A 19,975-nucleotide genomic window follows, 5' to 3' on the forward strand; every position below is an offset into this window, starting at 1 on the left:
CAATAGAAGAGGATCTAAGATAAGAATTCACAGCCTAAAAATGGAAAAGGCACACAGGGTCTCTTCAGGGCTTAATATTCAAGAGGAAGACATTTAGATATATACCTGTTAAATCCCTGAACTTTAGAAATAAAGAATGATGGCTTTAAGCAACTAAAGAGAAAGATAACATTTCAGGCCGTCACAGAAAATAGCTCGAGATCATCCTATTAAAGTACCGAAAAGAATTCTTAAATCCAAGAACCTACAGAAATTCTCCAGTGGGCAAACTAATCTCCAAAGTATTACCCAAGGGGCATTCAACTTGGATAAACTAGAGCTATTAAAAATAAAGTAATGTAAGCAATAGGGGAATCACTGATATATGGTGAAGTTTAATTACTTTGTATTACAGCCCTTAAAAGTGAGAGAAAAAGATTTTAAATATGTTTCAGAGCATCAGTTCTCTTAATCCTGAATGAGTTGTGGAAGGTGAATTAGGTGAATCTAATAGAAGACAACATATTTCCTTTTATGGAGTCCAAAGTTGTTCTTTTTAATAGATAAAAATAGAAATTTAGACTAATGAAAGCAAAACACAGTCTAATCATGTTAACTATTAAGGGTTTATGTCACTGCATACAAGAACCATTGATTTTAAAATACACCATTATATAAGTACCACTCGAAAAGAGAAAAAAAGTATTACACAAAGCTTTCTTATTGATTAGAATTTTTGTTTTCCATTTTTTGAAAGTGTTCTTGTAGGCTTGAGACATGGCGGTGACCACACTATGCAGAGCTATGACCAAACACACACATGTGAAAGCAGTGACAGACTCATATCTTCTGTCTGACAGAAGTTGCAGAACACCATCAATTTTAAGACAAAATCAGATCACAGAGCTGAAAAAACGAAAAAAAAAACGCCTGACAAAGAATGACATAGGCACATCAAATAAGTTACTTTTTAGGTGGGTTTTAAAGGAAAGAAGGTGCTTAAAACAGATAAATATGGTTTAGCATGACACACATTATACTACAAGGAATGTACGAAATGCCTTGAATAAGGACAAACACTGCCCAGGGGAAAGACAGAAGGCTATCCAGTTGGAGCACAGAGATGTCCTTAGAGAAGGCAGAATTGAAAAGAAGAGGGAAAACCCCAAAATGATAGAAAAGGGTTCAAATATGACAGGCTAGGTTAAATGCTCCTCTTCTAAGGGATCTTATAATTTAGGGATTCAAGACACAATCACAAGGTTTTCACAATACTGGCGCCACCGGTGCCACCGTCAGACGAGGAGGGGAGAGCAGTGTCCTTGACATACAGGCATGCCTCAGAGATATTACGGGTTTGGTTCCAGATCACCACAATAAGAGTCATATTCTTTTTGCTGATGGAGGGTTTTGCCTTCAATTTATGAAAAAACACATCTGTGAAGTGCAATAAAACAACGCTCAAATAGAGCGAGGTATGCCTGTGCCTGTTTGTTGAGTGAGTAAATATGTGAGTGCGTGCGTAAGAGTCAGGGTTGTCTGTGGCTGGCGATAACAGCTGTTTTCCCCTTGTCACCCCAGAGAAACTTGAGAGTGAGAAGCTGAACGTTGCTGAGGTCACCCAGTCAGAGATTGCTCAGAAGCAAAAGCTGCAGACTGTCCTGGAGAAGATCAACGAAACCCTGAAACTTCCTCCCAGAAGCATCAAGTGGAACGTGGACTGTGAGTTTCACAAAGAGAAGCGGGTCTGTTAAATGCTGGCTGTGATCCCCACCGTGAGGTTTCCTCAAGAAGCCTTCCGGGAAGCTGGCAGTCTCTGCGTGGGGGCAAACCCATTTATCCTTCTAAGGAAGAACGCATCTCACACAGAGAGAACTTATCCTACATAGCTCTGGGAAAAATAACAAAATGTCAAAACCCAGGGTACCTTTTCTGTAAAAGGCTTTTTGTAGAAAGCTCCTGTGAGGTTGAGAAGGGAAGGAAACTCATTCATTGAGATACTTCTGCATTCTAGACAACCTGTTTAAAATGCTTTGTCTCCGGCTTTCAGAGGCTTGAGAAAGCTGAGATCTCCACATTTAGGCAGCTGAGAAGCTGGGGAGCAAGGATATGGTTCTGTTCCAAAGCCCACGCCCTTCTTCTCACCCCTTCATTTTCCAGGAAAGCAAAGATATGGTGGATATTGTAGGCACTGGAACAGGATTTTTAAATTCAGGTTTGACAGCTACTATAGCTCAAGGATCTCAGAAAGCATAAACCATTCATTCTTTTGCTTCCTGAAGAGCCTGGTTGTCTAATACAGACTTAATGACTCCATATCGCAACCCACATTAAATCAGCAGGTTGACAACATGTTATCTTAAAAAGTCCAAAGTTGTTTTGTTCTTTGCAATAGATGAAAATATGAATTTAGATTGATAAAATGATTTAGATTGTGTTCTTTGCCTTTAAGTATTAAGGCATTCAATACTATACCTTACTGCATCCAATTTATACAGCTTAAAATAGACATATCCTCCCCATAAAAACGCCTTTCGAAATTGGGAAAGAAAAAGGAATCTTCACCTCTCAACTTAGAGGCCCAGTAGCTGCCAGTCGCAATCTCTTCAGCAGGTTTCTAACATCTGACATTGGAGACAAGACACCAAGTACCTCCTTAAGCATAATTATACCTTTGCTTGTACCGCATGATAAGCTGCCTTGCACAGCACAGCTCTTGGAACGGGCATCTTCTGCTGAGGGAGACATATAAGGGCAGGAGTAGGGAGGCCATGGCCTGGGCCCTAGATGCTATCCATCCTGTACCCCAGGAATGCTACTAGTGTTCAGTGGGATAGGGGTGGTGGGGCGCGGGGCAAGCGGGCTTAATCACTAGTTTGCGAAATGTATCTGCATTTTGGAAATCCACAATCGTCATCAGCATTAAAGCATAAAGTCATAAGGATTAAAGTGCTCTCATGAAGGACCTTGCTTAGTTTTGTTTGATCCTATTTCCTATTCCTTAGACTATGGACCATCTCTGTGAACCCTTCCAAAAAAAAAAAACACCTTTTAACCTACCAGGGGACCCAATTTGGGAAGGGCTGAGGGAGAAGAGTGAAATTTTTAAAACCCTCATGGGGACCATCATTGGTTTCGACTGATTTGCTTGGTTCGTGTTTACTTTCATTTCTCATAGAGAAATGTGTATGAGCAAAATAATCACTTCTACTACTACTCTCATCTGGCTAGTTTCATTTTTTGCCCACTACTCGTATCAATGCATATTTTTATTTGATGAAGTCATATGCATCTTGTGTTTTGTTTTCACTTAATTGTATGTCGTACATATTTTCTGTATTCCCATGTGGACTTCGAAGTTATTTTTGATAGCTGCTCTATTTCATAGGGTAGATATCCCATAGTTAACTTAAACCCTGCGTTGACGTTGATTCCGTTAGGATGTTTGCCAGCCTATTGCTAATATCAGATAGTGCCAAGTTGAATGTCGTAGGTTGTGTTTCTTTTTGCTTGTCTTGAATTATTTCCGTCATAGATTTCCAGAACTGAGATGAATTACTAGGTCGGAGGGAGTAATTATCTCAATGGCTAGCTCCCTGTGATGCCTCAGGGCTTCCAGAAATGCTGGGCCTGTTTACAAGCACAGTGGTTTCTTCCATAAGGAATGAGGCAGGCACAGCTCCTGGGGGAAGTTCCATCCCTCCTGTTATCATCTCTGGCAGTTTCTGAGGACATTGTGTTGTCTTTCCCGCAGGATAAAGGTGGCGAGGAGCAGCAGCTGTGGGTGAGCTACAGTTAGGACACAGGGACCAGAGGAGTTTTACTTTTTTCCAAGTTTTGCCTAATGGCTTTTAAAACAAAGGATTTCTATGCTTAAAAAAAAATTGAAAACCACTAGTCGAAACTCTCCTCTTGCTATTGGACATAGTGTTTTTGAGATTTTTTTTTTCAGCAATAATATATTACACAATAATTCACATCTTTGTACATGTAGTATTGTGTGAGAGAGAAACTGTGTAATTATTTCTTTTGAAAAAAAAAAAAAAATTCCCAGGAGGACAGAGCACTCATTGAAAGTGTCTGACCTCTGTATGGTTCTTACGAAATAGCTCTGTATTGCTCACCAAGACAGTGGAGATGATATACAATGTTACCAGTGTGTAAGAACAACCTTTTTGACCACAGCTTTTCTAGCATTATGTTTTGTCGCTAAAGGAGAGGTAGCAAATGTCCTACAACTCTCAGTGACTGGACCGATGGTGTGGCAATTCTGATCAGAAGGGCAAAGCTGACGTTGCCTGTCTGCGGTGAGCACACTACGTCAGTGGGTCGGTCTCATGCCGGGAGCCTTTTTTGAGGCTCTAACTGTGGACGAAACTTTTGACAACACCCAGAAGCCCAGAACTGAAAACTTCTGGGAGGTGGAGTTAGAAGCAGATCAACTGCTGTTTGATGGTGGTGTTGAGCTGCTGTTCATAGTCAGTAGAAAACCTCCTCTGAAGTAGTGGTGATAACAAGAAACTCTAATGAGTTCCCAAGGAAATTCTGACTCATATCCTTTTCTTGGTGTTTTCTCAAAGCTTCTGTTAAAGTAGATTCATCAATCCCAGGGCAGACAGAATAACACCCTAATACTGGGCCCAGTTAATGCTGAGTACACAAAATGGTCATTTTTGTTGTTGTTCTTTCCTTAAATGCCCCCCTGTAATGAAGAGCCATGAGACTTGTAGGACTGTGAAGGCAGGCAAAGTATCTGGTGAATCTTCCCTTTTATGAAAAATAAAGGGGAGAAAGTTGATGTGATTTAATTGCCTAGATGCTAGGCACTTTCTCATAAATTACAATAAAAAAGATCAACCATTCCTAGGCATCTGCTACAGGCTCAGAGCTTTGCCTACATTATCTTTGAAAATTCTTACAACATACATTTCACAGGAATGGTTATGCCCATTTGTGAGGATGAGCAGATGGAGGCTCAGAGGCCGTGGGTGGCCTCCCCAAGGTCATGAGGCAGTAAATAAATGGTAGAGTGGTCAAGTCAGTCTGCCCGACCATGTGCGTGCCCCACTACATCAGTCTTTTTCTCCTCTCATCTACTGAGAAAACTACAACCCCGTAGTTGCCCAGTCTTCTGTAGTGTAAATGACTTTATATCCAGCACATTGCTCGGTAGCTGTAGAGGCCAGTTGGGTCATGAACATCTTCTCCCATTATTACCTAAGGGACATTGCCTACGCTGACCACACATGGCCTTCAAGAGAGCAACAAAGCCCTTTAGATGTCTCTCGTGCCTTCCTCCAGGGATCTTAGGAAGGGATCCAGTGTTTCTGATGCAGTGTCCATTTATTGAGGGACTGCTTTGGGTGGAGCCTTGGGACACAGGTAGTAGTGGAAAGGGAAGCGGGGTGCAGAGCAGACATGCCCATGGTTATTAGAATAGAGTGAACAAGAACATAGAGGTGGTAGAAAACTGATCTGAACCCAGAATTCAGCAGTTGTCAGGGTCTCTATGAAAACCTTGGGTTAGAGGAAACAGGCACTACACTGGAAATCCAGCAATAACATGATCCAAGAAGCAGCTCCATGGGATCTGGCCAAGAATGAGGGGGCCTAGGATGAGGGCTATGATGACCAAGTGTATCCCCTGATCCTTAGCGGTGGGATAAAAGGGGCAATGGGTGTGGGAGTGCTACATTTTGGATATCTGTATATATCTGCCTAGAACCTCGAAGAAGATTCTCTAATTTTTCAATCACCTTTTATTTCAGCTGTTCATGCCAAGAGCCTGGTAGCCATCTTGCATCTGCTGGTTGCTCTTTCCCAGTATTTCAGGGCACCAATCCGACTCCCAGACCATGTTTCCATCCAAGTGGTTGTGGTCCAGGTAAGACATATATCACTACAAATATCTGAACACTTAAACGGGTGTCTCAGAGGCTGAGTTCCTATGAGAGCTAAGGCACACTGGGTAGCTTATTAGAAGGACAGCTGAAAGAATGCTGAGTGTCCTTGGGTGTGCTACACGTTGGGAGGCATGTGAGTGAGCTTACCGATGCATGTGAGCTTGTCCCTCCCTGATAAGTATACAAAGGGTGGAAGAGTATGTGTTTGTGTATGAGATATAGCCTTGTGTGGGCATGTGCCTGGGGTTTACATGTTTTTGTCAGGAGGGTGTCTATGTAATGTATATTTGAGGGTGCATGGTGTGTTGTGTGTGTAGTAGGATCAAAGAGGAAAGATGTATCCCTGTGTGTGTGCATGCATGCACATGCCCTGCAAGCCACAGGGAATCATTTTTTGATTAAATGATACACAGGTATTGGGAAGAGACAGATATCTCTGTATGTGAGAGTATGTGTGCGTGTGCAAGAGAGAGAGGAAGTGAACGCGCACGCGTGAGTCGGGACAGGAAGAGAGACAGAGAGACCGAGACCCCAACACCCCAACTGTCCATGCCTGTATTGAGGGGAACTGTCACTTTTCACCCGCCCAGAGAAGCACAGCTGGGATCTCAAGTCATCTTTTCCAGATTGTTGGATGGAATTTCCATTCACATATGGCTGTGTAATTTCCACAATGAGGGTGTGCACTCTCCCTGTGACTACCTCACTCTGCTCCTAACCCCATTAGATACTCAAATTCAATTTTATTTTCCAACTTTATGCCATTTAGCAAAAGGTCATCATTTTGTTTGCTTGTTTCTGTTCTTTTCCAAATAAACACACTGCAAGGGAGAACTCCCCTCATAAGCAGCTCCCTGGTTATGCAGGGTTCTGGAATAGAGAATCGTACGGCAGTTCTGCTGTCCCTTGGTGAGGAAGAGCCTGGAAGGCTGATAAGCTTTGCTTGAGCAGGCCAGGCCAGTTTCCAGGACAAAAGGTCTTTGAGCCGAGTTTTTCAGGGATCAGATATTAATGGAAGAGGAAGAAGACCTGGGGATGCTGCTCAATCAGTTGCTTAGTTGTGCCCTAACGAAAAAGTTTTTTTTTTTTTTTTTTTTTTACACCTTCTGGGTTCTGAACATGCTAAACATCAAGGGGGTATAAAAGGAATGACACCTTGGCCTGCCTGCCAAGAGATAAGAAGTAGAGAGGGCTATCAGAAGCCTGTAGTCAATGAGAATGTATGTGGGTCAGACACTAAGTGCAGCTGACTGAAAGAGACTAATTGGCCTCATTTATTGAGCACTCCACCGTGTCAGGCATGGTGCTAAGCATTTGATGTCTGCTGTGGATATGTATGTGGCCAGCCCAGAGCATCCTGGAACAGGCATCTTCCTGGTGAATCCAGACCGTCTCTCTCGTGTTTTTACCAAGCAATGTGTAAATCCGTTATATTTTTTTAAATTACGATTCAAGATCTGAACTAGAAAAAGGTGTGGCTCCTATTTTGAAACAGTGGTCACTGCAAACCCACGACTCATGCCTTATTTTGAGCTCAATTATGGGCTATCTGAAGGCTGGTTTAATTTCTACTGTAGGCAGTTCTGTTAGCATGAGGTGGGAAAGAGGACACATTACATAAAATGGCATCAATGTATATCAGGTTTTATGGGGTGTTTTGCTTTATCAAGTTAAACAGGCACAGAAGCAGGACTCAAAATTGGCTGTGAGTCACTGAGCTATAGAAAGAACTCTTTAGGGAACGAATAATGGATTGAGGTGAATCTGGATGCTGTATGAGGGGTTATTTAACCCAGATTTCTTTTCCATTCTGTATAAAAAAGCATTTAATTCTGCATGAAGTTGAAGATGAAGTTTTATGTCTGTGAATAGCCTCACAAGACAGGGACAGATTCCATTAGCCCCATGTGAAAATTTTACATATGTTAAAAGCTGAATTTGGAAAAAGTTCTGATTTATCCTCACTGGATTGCCTTTAATGACTATTTTTCCTTCCTTTTTTGCTTTGATAGTCCATTCTTCTTAATCTACTCCAGATATACTCTTGGCCTTTATCCAGCTCTACCTTTCCTTCTGTAAAAGTATATCGCTAGGACACTAGATTCTGTGGCTATTGGGAATGTGAAAAGAAATTCTGGAAGTTTTGGCTGGTGGAGTCAACGCTGGTTTGCGCCGAGACACCAGAGCTTGGAATAGTCCTTCTTGACTCCTCAGCCCTTGTGGAAGATGAATTTGCTCTGACCACTGTTTTTCATGCCAGACTGTCCTCTGTCTGGTACCTGACTGAGAAGGGACTTGATAAAATTAATCTTCCTCCTCGCACCCATTCTTCCTGAATGCTAACACTCCTTCAGTGGCTCCCATACCCACACAATGAATTTTAAACTCTAACCAGCACTTAGCTGACTCCCCATTGACTAACGGCACTCTCCCTCCCAACGGCCTTCTGAATACATTGTGCTCTCCTGACTCTGCCTTTTTGCTCAGGCCATTCCTCCCCCTGGAATGGCTTCTCCTCCGTGACCGGCTAGACCCTATGTGTCCTATAAGTTCCAGCTCAAGGACTCTTCCCCTGAGCAGGTTTCCCTGACCATCCCAGCTAAAAGTACCTGCTTTTATCCTGCATTCAGCACTTCCTCTCTGCAAGTCCAGAAACTGTCATATATTCCATAGTATTTGCTCCAAGTCTAACACAAGGGCTTGTACATAGAAGGCACTGGTTAATGAAATAAAGGAGAGAGGATGAATTGACAGGAGGAGATGGAATAGATGTCAGATGGATGGATGAGTGTGTGGATGGATGGATTGGTAGCGGGGCTTCCAAAGTGCTTAACCTTTTCTCAAAGGATAAACTAGTGACCTGAGGACTGTACTACTTATTTAAAAGCTCCCATATTTATCATTAAAAAACAAACAAACAAACAAACAAACAAACAAACTCTCCCTCTATTTGAATTATCCAAGTTGGCTTCAGTTGGTCCGCCCCAGCCCCCAGCTAAATGTGTTTCTCAGCTTCCCTCTGTGGCCCCAGCTGGAAGGCAGACACACCCTGGCCTTCATTTCCATTTGGTTTCTGCAGATTACTCCAGGAGGCAAACAGTTTGCTTCCAGCAGAATGTCTTCCAATAAAGAAAGAAAAGATTCACCATCCAAGAAACAGCCTACTTGTTTGGACTAAACACTAATTGCACTTAAGTACGAATGGTACGGTCCAGACCCGGGAAGTCAGAGACCTCGGTTCACTTCTAGCAGTCTCTCGTCTCCAGGGTCATTTCTTAAACACCAGTAACTTTCTCAGTGTCAGGAATGCTAATCAGTTGTTGTATTTTACTAAAGCATATTTTTCTCTCCTCCTCCCAATCCTTCTCCCCACCCCCGTTTCAGAAACGAGAAGGAATCCTCCAGTCTCGGCAAATCCAAGAGGAAATAACTGGTAACACAGAGTATGTCAACACCATTGTTGCCAGCGATTCTGTAATGGAACACAGATGTTTCTCCGAAATTCGTCCATTTGCTGATATTTAGTTTTCATTTATTGGGATTGCAAGAGGGATTAGACTTCAGCCAATGATTATAGTTTAGCCTTTTCCATGCATTCAAAACATGCCTCTCAATGCTTAAGGTACAAACTTGGGTGGGGAAGTGGGGAGAGAGAATTAGTAGTGATTGAAAAATTCTAATTTTGTGGCACTCCAGGAAAAAAGTACCCCCAAAAGCCAACCAGCATGAAATCATCATGCCATAAACATGGAGTTGAATTTAAATTGTTAACCTTCAAAAGGACATTTTTCTTCCTTTTCTGAATCTGATTTATTTGGTCATGTGCCATGACCCAGAAAGCCCCTCTACCTCAGAGTGGTTTTTCTTCTTTTTTTTTTTTTCATTTACATTAAGAAATTGGAATATCAGAACATAAGAGATTTGCCATGGGGAAGTCAGGTTTTGATCTTAAGCAAAAAGAGCAGGTCGCTGAGTATGGGTTTGAGATCGCTGGGCAGACCTGAGCCCTGGCCACATGCACGGACAGTCAAATTTGTTTTCATCATCCTCTGCTCCCCTGCCTTCCCTCTGTGTTCCCTCGAACAAGAGCTCAATGAGAAAAGCAGAGACCTCTAAGCCAGCCTGACTTGAGTTCAAGTCCAGAAGCTGCCACTTACTCACCAGTGAGTCCCTTAACCTCTCTGACCTCGGTTTCGTCATCTCTGAAGTGGGGAGCATTTTCCTAACCAGAGAGATTACAAGGACCCAACATGGTAACAGCCTTGCCCCCTTTCCCTTGCCCTTCTGGCTTTTCCTCATCACAGCTGATCCACACCATCCAAGCCTTATCCAGTCTCTAGGAAACACACTCCCCTTCCCCAGTTGTGGCTCATGGGGGCTCAGGGTGGTGTCTGTCTGGACCACACTGTGCATATGCCTTATAAAGGGCCCAGAGGTATGGGCATTTCGGGGCCAGGATAGGACAGACGTGTGGAGTGACTCTTCCCCAGATGCCTAGTTTATGGCCTGCGGACACCCCGTCAGGCAGCCTCCGTGTCACTCCAGGGCCCAGTCTTGGCAGCTGAAGGGACGGTTGATCTAAAAGGCACACTAATTCTTGGCCCTGGTTCTGTGAGGGGTGGGAGGGGAGCTGCCCTGTTTCAGCCCTGCCAGGAGAGGAGCAGAATTCCTCACTGTCCTCCCCCACACCTCCCCTCCCCTTTGCTGGGCTTGTCCGTACCCTATATTTCACCTTCTGGAAAAGAGGAAGACATATCTGAGAGGAGTGTGGCCTCTGAGCAACTCCCAAATGAGGGAACATGAAGTTTCGGTTTTCTGAGCAATCTCTCAGCTGCTCATTATGCCTTCTATCATCTCTCTCTGCCATCTTGCCCCATAGACATAAATGTGGTTGCGAACTCCTATATTGATAGCATGGTACCGTTTATGAAGCACTTTTGTATCTATTGATGTTCATAAAAAAACACCTGAAGCAATGATTACCCCTCCTAAAACCCCACAGCTCAAAGGTGGAGAAAGAGACCATCACTGGTCCATCCAACAGTTAACTCCACATGCATTATTCCTTCCAGTACACTACCTGCACGTCATTTCATGGGTGACAGATGCACAGTTGGAATAAACCAGTATAAGAACCAAACACATATTGAGAAAAAATGTATTGAGCATTTACTATACACTAGAAATTATGCTAGACTTTCTACATATTAAATTATTTAATGCTCACAATATGCTGTTGAAGTGTGTACCATTATTGTCCTCTGTTTAGAGATAAGACACTTGGTGCCCGGAGAGGTTTGGTAGCTTTCTCAAGGCCACACAGCAAGCAAATGGCTCTGTGGGATTTAAACCTAAGTAATCTGTCTTTAATGCTTGTGCTCTTTCTTAGTACTTTACTGCTTCACTACTGTGAATGTAGTTCCAGTTTCTTCCCTCCTTAAGAAAACCTATCCTGGGTCAAGGGCAGATGCAGCTTGGTGGATATCACAGGATAGACAGGAGACAAACCTGATCTCCTTAAGCAGATGCCCACAGCAGTCTGGGCAGAGAAATTCCACCTTGGGGTGGTGCTCGAGCTCTGCTCCTAAAACGGGGTTAGGAATCTTGAACTCCTGAGTCCAGTATTCTTTCTCAACTATAAGCAACAGTGTGATTTCTATTTAAGGTCCTTTAAGTATTTCTTATATTAGGTTCTGTGCAAACACTAGTATATCGCTAGAGCAGAGGGGAGAATAGGAGGTAATGTGGTAAAGACCACTGGTAATTGAAGACAATGCAGAATAAAATGCCGAGGAAGGAAGCTTTCTGAGCTCTTTAACCAAGGGCAAGGAGAGAAGATTCACAAATTTTTTCCCCTTTTCCTACAGGGCTCTTTCCGGAAGGCATGGTGAGTTGCATAAGATTGTCCTCTGGTGCTAGTGACTGCCACGGGGGTCTAGTTAATTCTGCAGCAGCTGGAAAGAACAGGCACTCAGCTTGCTTCCTGCGTGTGTCTGCACCAGCCCGGTGACAGGGCCACTTGGTAGGGAGGGTCAGTTTACTGGTGGGAAGAGGAAAACTAACCACAGCTGCACAGTCCTTTCACAAGTAACCAGACCATTGACATTGCCGGGCTTTCTGACGGGTTCTGGGCATTTGCAGAGCAGTCTTGCTCTAAGCGTATTGTGGGAGTAAAAGAAGGAGGTGTATTTAGATGCTTGAACTGTCCCTTCTCCCTACTCTGCCCAGCCCTTCTAGAAGCTGCCTTTCCCCTCTTTCCTCATCACACCTCCTGCCTCTCCCATTTCCCAGAACTTTGAGTTTGTTTATAAAGTCTGAATGTCAGAGATCTCAATCAGCTTCCTGGCAGTCTCAGATTTACCCATCGGTGCAAGAGGAGGAAAAGGCAGGCCCCAGGACCACAGACCTTCCCAGCCCCAGCCTCCTCTTAGAGACTCTTCTCATTCTCTGCCTCAGATCCCCTCCACTATTTCACCTCTCAGTTCAGAGAACATGGGCACTATAGCAAGGAGAAACCCTGCAGGAGGCATGGCTTTGCTATTTTCTATGATCCTGTATTTACTACAGATCATATTTTGAACTATTCCAATAATGCCAACAACAATTCAAGTTGGTAGATACCTCAGAGTTTACAGAGCACAAACACATACATTCTTGTCTTTCATCCTCATAACACACCTGGGGAGGTTCATTTCACAGATGGCATTTCAGAGAAGAGGAAGCTGAGACACAAAGAGTTGAAATGACGACATCACTCAGGAGGCAGCATTCACATCCTGTCCTCGGGCTCCCTGATGCCCCATCCGCTTACCTACGTGTTCTACCAAGAAGTTTGTCTTGGTCGTTCTGGTTTTGAAACTTAGGAGGTGAAGTGATTTGATATTTGGATAACATTTGTCCTACAAAAAGCTCCAGAAACACTTTAGAACCATGATTAAATTATGATGTAATGAAATACAGAGATCGAAAAGAAATGACCAGTTCCAAGTCAAAGTGCCTGACAAAGGCCCCAACCGCAGTTCAAAAGAGGGTTGACATAGGCGGTGGACAGGACGGATGGACAGACACATAGACAATGGGAGGGAGGGAGAGAGGGAGGGAGAGAGAAAAAGAATCAACTCCCAAATCTCTGCCCTAAACCTAGCTTTCGGAGTTCCCAACACAGCCTCATACTCCAAAGGAATCCGTAGCTGACCATGGCCTTTAAAGGCTTGTGGCTGAGACCTGGGGTGGGCTTCCCACCAGGAATCAACTCTGTATTCCACTTGACATTTCCCTCTTTTTCAGAACGTGATGCCTTCGACACCTTGTTCGACCATGCACCAGACAAGCTCAATGTGGTAAAAAAGGTGAGGAAGGAGGGGGAGGGGGCGGGGGAGGTGTCAGGGGAGGGAGTGAGATGTAGCAAAACATTTTAGGAAAAGCCATTCCTGCAGCTTGCAAGTTTCCTGAAACTTGGATCTCTGCCACCACGGGGTTTTCCTGCTCGATGTCCATTTTACCTGTCTCATCACTGGATACCTCCCCCAGCCATCCCTGCCTCCTAGGCGGGGTTTCAGAGGAGGGACTCAGTGGAGTCATTTCTTCTCTGGCCCCCTTCCTAATTTTCCTTCGGCCGCCTGCCCTTGGGCCCAGACACTCCACCTCTCACTCTGCTCTCTCAAGATTCCCTGCTCCTTTCAGAGTCCTAAAACTGGTCATTTGAATCACATAGTGTATGGGACCGCAAGTTCTGAAGACCATCCTTTCCTGTGAACTCAAGCCACTTTGCAGAAGAACCTCATAAGCTGCTCATCCTCACTCAGCTCAACACAGTGATCACCCTGCACAATGAGTGCTCCTGGCTGAGCCTTGTCATCTGTGATCACACAGGTCCTTGTCCTCATAGTGAAGTCACAGTGGCAGCCTCCAGGGTCTTCCACTGCTGAGAGCCTCCATCTCAGTCACCAGCCTATGCTTCTCTTTTAGACTCTCATCACCTTCGTGAACAAGCACCTGAATAAACTGAACCTGGAGGTCACGGAACTGGAAACCCAGGTGAGTGACAGCTGTGAGTGCAGGATAAGAGGCAAGGTCCTGCTCAACAGCCACCATTCCGAGTTCCCTGTCCCTGCACTGCCAGGAGAGCTTTCCACATTGACCTTGAAGCTTTTCCAGGAGGAAAGATATTCTATTCCACTCAGGCGAACCGCTAAAGAACAAGTACATTCTCTTAATCACAATCCAAGGACTAAATTCTGGTAATTTTAACATCGATATAATACATTAGGTTGAACTGTGAAATTGCTGACATTTGGCTACTTTTGACAATGACATATATATAGTTCAAGGAAACACTCTATATTCAAATTTTGCCAGTTGTCCTAATATTCTCACATGCTGCATTTAGTTGTCATATCTCTTTAGTCTTCTTCTTCTTCTTCTTCTTATTATTATTATTATTATTATAGAACAGATCTTCAGCTTTTCTTTGCATGACATTGCTATTTTTGAAGAGTGCAGGCCATTTGGTTCACTGAATGTCTCTAAATTTTTTTCCCCCAGAATTAGATTCTGGTTATGTATTTTCAGTAACACCACCACCTAAGCAATGCTGTATTCTTCTCACTTTTGTCCATTAGTCCCACTACTGGTGATAATGACTTTGATCACTTGAGTAAGTTGGTGTCCACCAGATCTCCCTACTGTAAAGCCCCCCCCTCCACACACACACATACTTTATAACTAATCTTCATTGGGAGATACTTTAAGACTGTGTAATGTATCCCGTTTCCCAAACTTCTTTCATTTGTGATGAATTTCTAAAGTGTGGTTTTCTATTGAGCACATGGGCACTTCCTGTTATTTTAAAAAGGAATTCTTGGGTCTGTGCCTGAGCTGTATGTCTGAGTGTGTCTATGCTCTGTAAAATGAGCTTTATATACTCTTCTAGGAGTTAGAGAATGCTCTGGAAAAGTGATGTTTCCTTGGGTGAGCTAGAATGGGCTCTGGAACTTTCACTTCAGGGATCACTACAAAAGGAGGCCCTGCCAAGCATGTGCGGTGTCTGTCTGCGGCATTAATATCGAGTCATCAGAAAGAGCAGTCAGGGGTGGGAGCGGTCTAAGCCAGTGGCACTCAGAGCTGTGACTAACCTTGACCCTAACCCAAGGTCCTCCCCTGAGTTGACAGATTGGATTCTTTTATTCTTGATCCAGTCAAGCCTCAGCCAGAATGAGGCCCAGTTAACTAGTTCCTTGGTTTTGACACAGATGCTGGGGTCTGCTCTCTCATCCCGGGGTGGCCTGGGATGAGTCACGCTCAAGCCCTACTGCCTGAGTTGAAGGCCAGATGGATGGAAGCAGGGAGGAAGCTGCTCCCAAGTCAAGTTTGTGCTCAGGGTCAGATGCCCATAACAAAGGCTGAGCCACAGGCCCACCAGCCAGTCACCCAGCAGAGCTCAGACTCTAGGCCCAATCCACATTCCAGGCAATGTAGGCTAGTTTTTTGTTGTTGTTGTTGTTGTTTAAGTTTCTTAAGACAATTCTAAGAATTATGGCCTCTTGCAAACCCTAGCAACTACTGTTTATGCCCACAAACATTCAGTGGCCCTGCCTCCTTTGAAAGGTCTAGAATATCAGATATGTATCTGACCTCTATATCTTTGCTCAGGCCATCCTCCATACCTGAACACCTACTCCTTCCAAATTCTCCTCATCCCACAGGCCTCCATTCCCCCCACAAAGCCTGCCCCAAGTGCACACACACTGCCTTCTGCCTTCTCTTGAGCAGAAGACTTGCATCCCTATGCTTAGTCTAGGCATCTCTTGTCCCTTGGACCAGGTTCCCAGCTGGTCCAGACTCTATTGTCCTCGATGGAAGGGATAGGGCTCAGCACACAGTTGTGCTTTGTCAACAAGAGTCAGTAAGTTGTGTCCTGATTGCTTTGTTGTTTTCCTGGATAGTAATAGCCATACAGTAAGTCTTGACTTAACATCGTTGATAGGTTCTTGAAAATTATAGCTTTAAGCAAACAGCATATAACAAAACCAATTTCCCATGAGCTAATTGATATAAACAAGAGTTAAGTTCCTACAGCATCTTTCTGGTCACAAAAATATCACCAAACTTCTAAATAAAGACTCCAAACACGTCTAATGTTAAATATTGAAATGAATTTGATCTATACGTACTTTTAAGGAAGACAAATAAAAACAAGTAATTATTTTCCAACCTGTTTATTTCAGTGCAGGGTCACAGGTGGACAAAGCCCATCCCAGCAGCTCAGGGCACAAGGCAGGAACCCACTGTAGACCGGATGTCCTTCCATCACAGGGCACATCACACCCATACCCACTCAGACTGGGATAATGTAGACACACCAGTTCACCTCACATACACATCTTCAGCATGTGGGAGGAAACCGGAGTACCCGGAGAAAACCCACACAGACCACAGACATGGGGAGAATGCGCCAACTCCACACAGACAGGGGCCCTGGCCAGTCATCAATTTTTTTTTCTCATCATCATTATGAAGTAATGATGTTTTTCAAGGACCTGCTATAGTTAATATTTATTAGGTGTAGCCTACATGCCAGTGTTCTAGGCGCTTTACAAATATTAACTGGCTTAGTCCTGATGATAATAACCCTATGAGGTAGATACTATACTATTGTCATCTCTATTTTACAGCTGAGAAAAATGAGTCACAGAGAACTTGCATAACTTGCTCAAGTCACACAGCCAGTTAGTAGAGCTGGAAGCCTAGCTCCAGAGTCCACATTCGTAACAACTACGTTTTACTGCCTCTCAAGCAATAATAAAGTGAGAGGTGAGAAAGGAAAATGTCCAGACCTACATGGCACTAGAGTTCTTTCTCTATTCATAAAGCAAAAGTCACCCTTAGTAGCCTCATGCCATTGGCCTTGGACATCCCCTTTCCCTCCTTCCTCTGTCCCACCCTAGCTAACTCCTGCTTATCCCTCAGATCTCCATTCAGACAGTGCCTCTTCCAGAAGCCTTTCCTGTTGCCTTCAGCGGAAGGGAGTGACCTTTGTCACATTCACACAGGCCAACATGCTTCCCTCCATCAGAGTAGCTGCTGCATTTGTTCCACATCATTCTTCCCACTGTGAGCTCCTTAAGGGCAGGGGCCACGCCCGACCCATCTCTGTGGTCCCCATGCCAGATCAGGGCTTAATGCATGGTCAGTGCTCAAAAAATGCTTCATCGGCTGAGATCTGGACCAGCCAGACATGGGCCAGGCCTGCTGCAGTGCACACCTTCCTATCTCTGGCCACTGGCCCTCACCCTCTTCCAGTGGCCTGCCTGGGGGTGTAGCCTTTGAGGGATTAGCATGGACAATGACGAGCCCCCAGGGCGGGGCTTGGGTTGGGAATCAGGGGTCCAGTGCCTTCACCTGTCTCTCCTCCCTCCAGTTTGCAGATGGGGTATACCTGGTGCTGCTCATGGGGCTCCTGGAGGGCTACTTCGTGCCCCTGCACAGCTTCTTCCTGACCCCGGACAGCTTTGAACAGAAGGTAAGGGGAGGTGATGTCAAAGGAGGTCCTAGTCCACTTGCCCCGATTCATCTGCCTACACTTATGCTGGGGCCATCTGGGAAAAAGAGAGCAGCTTCCTATCTGTCTGTCCAGGGTCTTCAGTGGTTGGATGAGGGGCCCATTCTGATGAGTAGTGGAGCTAGGAAAGAGCTACCAGCAGACTACGGATCATCCTGGCCCTGGTTCCCTAGCCATATGTTCCTACCAGGTGCCATAGCTCTGCCTTATCTCTCCTTAGGGGTGACAGGGAAAGTGGTTGCAGGGCTGGTCAGACCTGAAGACACGCACTCAACCTAATGCCTCTCATAGGCTGCCACAGCCTACATGTGAGACAAAGGGCAGTTGGTCCAAAGCAGAAGCCTTTCTCTGCCTCTTAACCATGTCTTACTATCTCATCCTTTCAACTGCATGCACTGATATTCCTTAAAGTCCTGGCAGTTGTCATAGGAACACAATAGGACAGGAAGAGGGTTTTGAACTTTTCCGGGAGTGCTCAACAGCAGGCTGGGATTGGCCAGCTCACACTCTGCATGGCCTACTCATTTTGGTAGCCTCGTTTCTCCTTCACATTAGAGCCTTGTTTTAGCTCAGCCTCTTCCCCTCTCATTACAGTGCTGGCTCTATCACTTCCCAGGGTCATGTCCCAGGAGCCCCAAAGGTCCAGGAATAAGTGTGCAATGATATATGCCCTGCGTTTCTTTTTTCAGGTCTTGAATGTCTCTTTTGCCTTTGAGCTCATGCAAGATGGAGGGTTGGAAAAGCCAAAACCAAGGCCAGAAGGTACTTTGCCCTTTCCTTGGGTTTATGACAAGACGACGAGACCCTTTTCCTGAATGCGAGTTTTTGGGGCAGAGGGCAAGGCTCATGTTTGATAGCAGAGAGAAGTTTCTTTCCTGAAGGCTTTTCCATTTTCAGGAAAAGGTGGGACAGGGCACAGCTGCCTAGTCCTGGAGATCCTTTTTGAGCTGCAAATCACATAGTCATATGATGAAAAAGAATCTGAAATCCCTTGCATAGGATCACAGGGTGAAGAGCTGAGCAGACATGGCACAGGTCAGAGGTGCTGCTTCAGGAACTGCCCTGTGCCCGATTTCCAGGATCTTCAGTCCCCGGACAGAGTGCTGATCTGCCACAGAGCAGTATCTCAGCCAGGAGGGGGAAGTTGCAGGAGGCATCACTGGCAGCTCTGCTCTGAGCATAATTGCCTTTCCTGTCCTGTGCCCACTCCAATTCTGTCCAAGAATGATTTGTTGGGTTTGGGTTGAAAATGTGAGACTGAAAAAAAATGCACAAGGAACAAAATGCTCCAGCAGCCTTCTTGTGCTGGCACTTGGAGCTATGTGTGCATTTGTGCATGTAGGAGGCATGTATCTTCAGTAGTCTTCTTGGTACGGATGTTTATTTTGTGCCACTCACTGAGTGAAATATTCCATTTTATCGTGCTAGTGCGTCAGTGCTGTGTTACAGACCATTTTCTGTTTATGTCAATTTGGAACATTAATAATGTCGTGTGTGGGCCCTTTGCTTGTACTTTCCTAGGTGTTCAAAGGCATGTGGACAAGTAGGGTTTGTGTGCTTTCACTCCTCATTGCTGCCTCTGCTCCAAGCTCCTCTACCCAAACCCCCACATAGAGGGGGCTCATTTGCCAACTGTCCAGTGGGCCTGAGGCCCCATAGATCATGATATGCCAAGAGGGGTAGGCCATCCCTGACCTCAAGGCACTTGCAGCCACCCAGGGAAGAGAAAAGATGTACCCAGTCACCAGAACAGGACAGTTCTGATAACTGCCATGAAAGATGTGCAACTAAGAGGGTGTGAAAATTGAGGAGGTGATGCTCGCTTCTGTCTGGGGTGGGGGTTGGTTTGATGGAGATGTTGATAATTGTGCTAAACCATAAGGATCATGTAGGACTTTTGTTTGGAGATTAAGACAGAGGGGCTGAAGTACAAGTGGTGGCTGAACTTTACCTGAACTGGTACCCCTTCCAAGAAGCTCCAAAACCAATACACCTGATGGGCAGCTTTAGACCAACCAGAGCACCTCCCAACCAGCTCTACATGTGACATACCCAAAGTGCAGACGCGGCTGGCATCAGAGCCTTGCTAAAATGACTCTTACTCCATGGGGTCAGCCCTTGCACAACAGCTTGTCACAGCCAGCCTGAGGGTCAGTCCCACCCACTGATGTGCTGACAGCAATCACAACTCAATTACAACAGAAAAGGACACACGATACACCCAAGGGACACCCCTGAAGCATTCAGCTCAGGTGACCACGGAGACTGCACCGCTGGGCCCCACAGTACACATATTATATAAGTCTACTCTGCCAAGACCTAGAGACATGGCAGGTCTACCTAATGCACAGAAACAAACACAGGGAGTCAGCCAAAATGAGAAGACAAAGAAACATGTCCCAAATAAAAGAACAAAATAAGAATCCAGAAAAAGAATGAAATGAAATAGAGACAAGCAATCTACCAGATACATAGTTTTAAATACTGCTTATAAGGATGCTCAGTGCTCTTAGGGGGAGAATAGATGAACTTA

General features: G+C 44.8%; 1 protein-coding gene across 1 annotated transcript in view; it reads left to right on the forward strand.

The window, feature by feature from the left end:
* The window catches only part of PARVA (parvin alpha), a 152,600-nt gene that overhangs the window by 119,603 nt on the left and 13,022 nt on the right, over positions 1-19,975 (forward strand). The window contains exons 5-12 of the mRNA XM_011374158.1: positions 1,561-1,701; positions 5,748-5,863; positions 9,267-9,325; positions 11,750-11,769; positions 13,170-13,231; positions 13,851-13,919; positions 17,302-17,403; positions 18,132-18,204. Of these exons, the coding sequence (XP_011372460.1) occupies positions 1,561-1,701; positions 5,748-5,863; positions 9,267-9,325; positions 11,750-11,769; positions 13,170-13,231; positions 13,851-13,919; positions 17,302-17,403; positions 18,132-18,204 (642 nt within the window). The remainder of the gene's footprint in view (positions 1-1,560; positions 1,702-5,747; positions 5,864-9,266; positions 9,326-11,749; positions 11,770-13,169; positions 13,232-13,850; positions 13,920-17,301; positions 17,404-18,131; positions 18,205-19,975) is intronic.

The sequence above is a fragment of the Pteropus vampyrus genome, unplaced genomic scaffold, assembly GCF_000151845.1.
Source record: "Pteropus vampyrus isolate Shadow unplaced genomic scaffold, Pvam_2.0 Scaffold240, whole genome shotgun sequence".
NCBI lineage: Eukaryota > Metazoa > Chordata > Mammalia > Chiroptera > Pteropodidae > Pteropus > Pteropus vampyrus.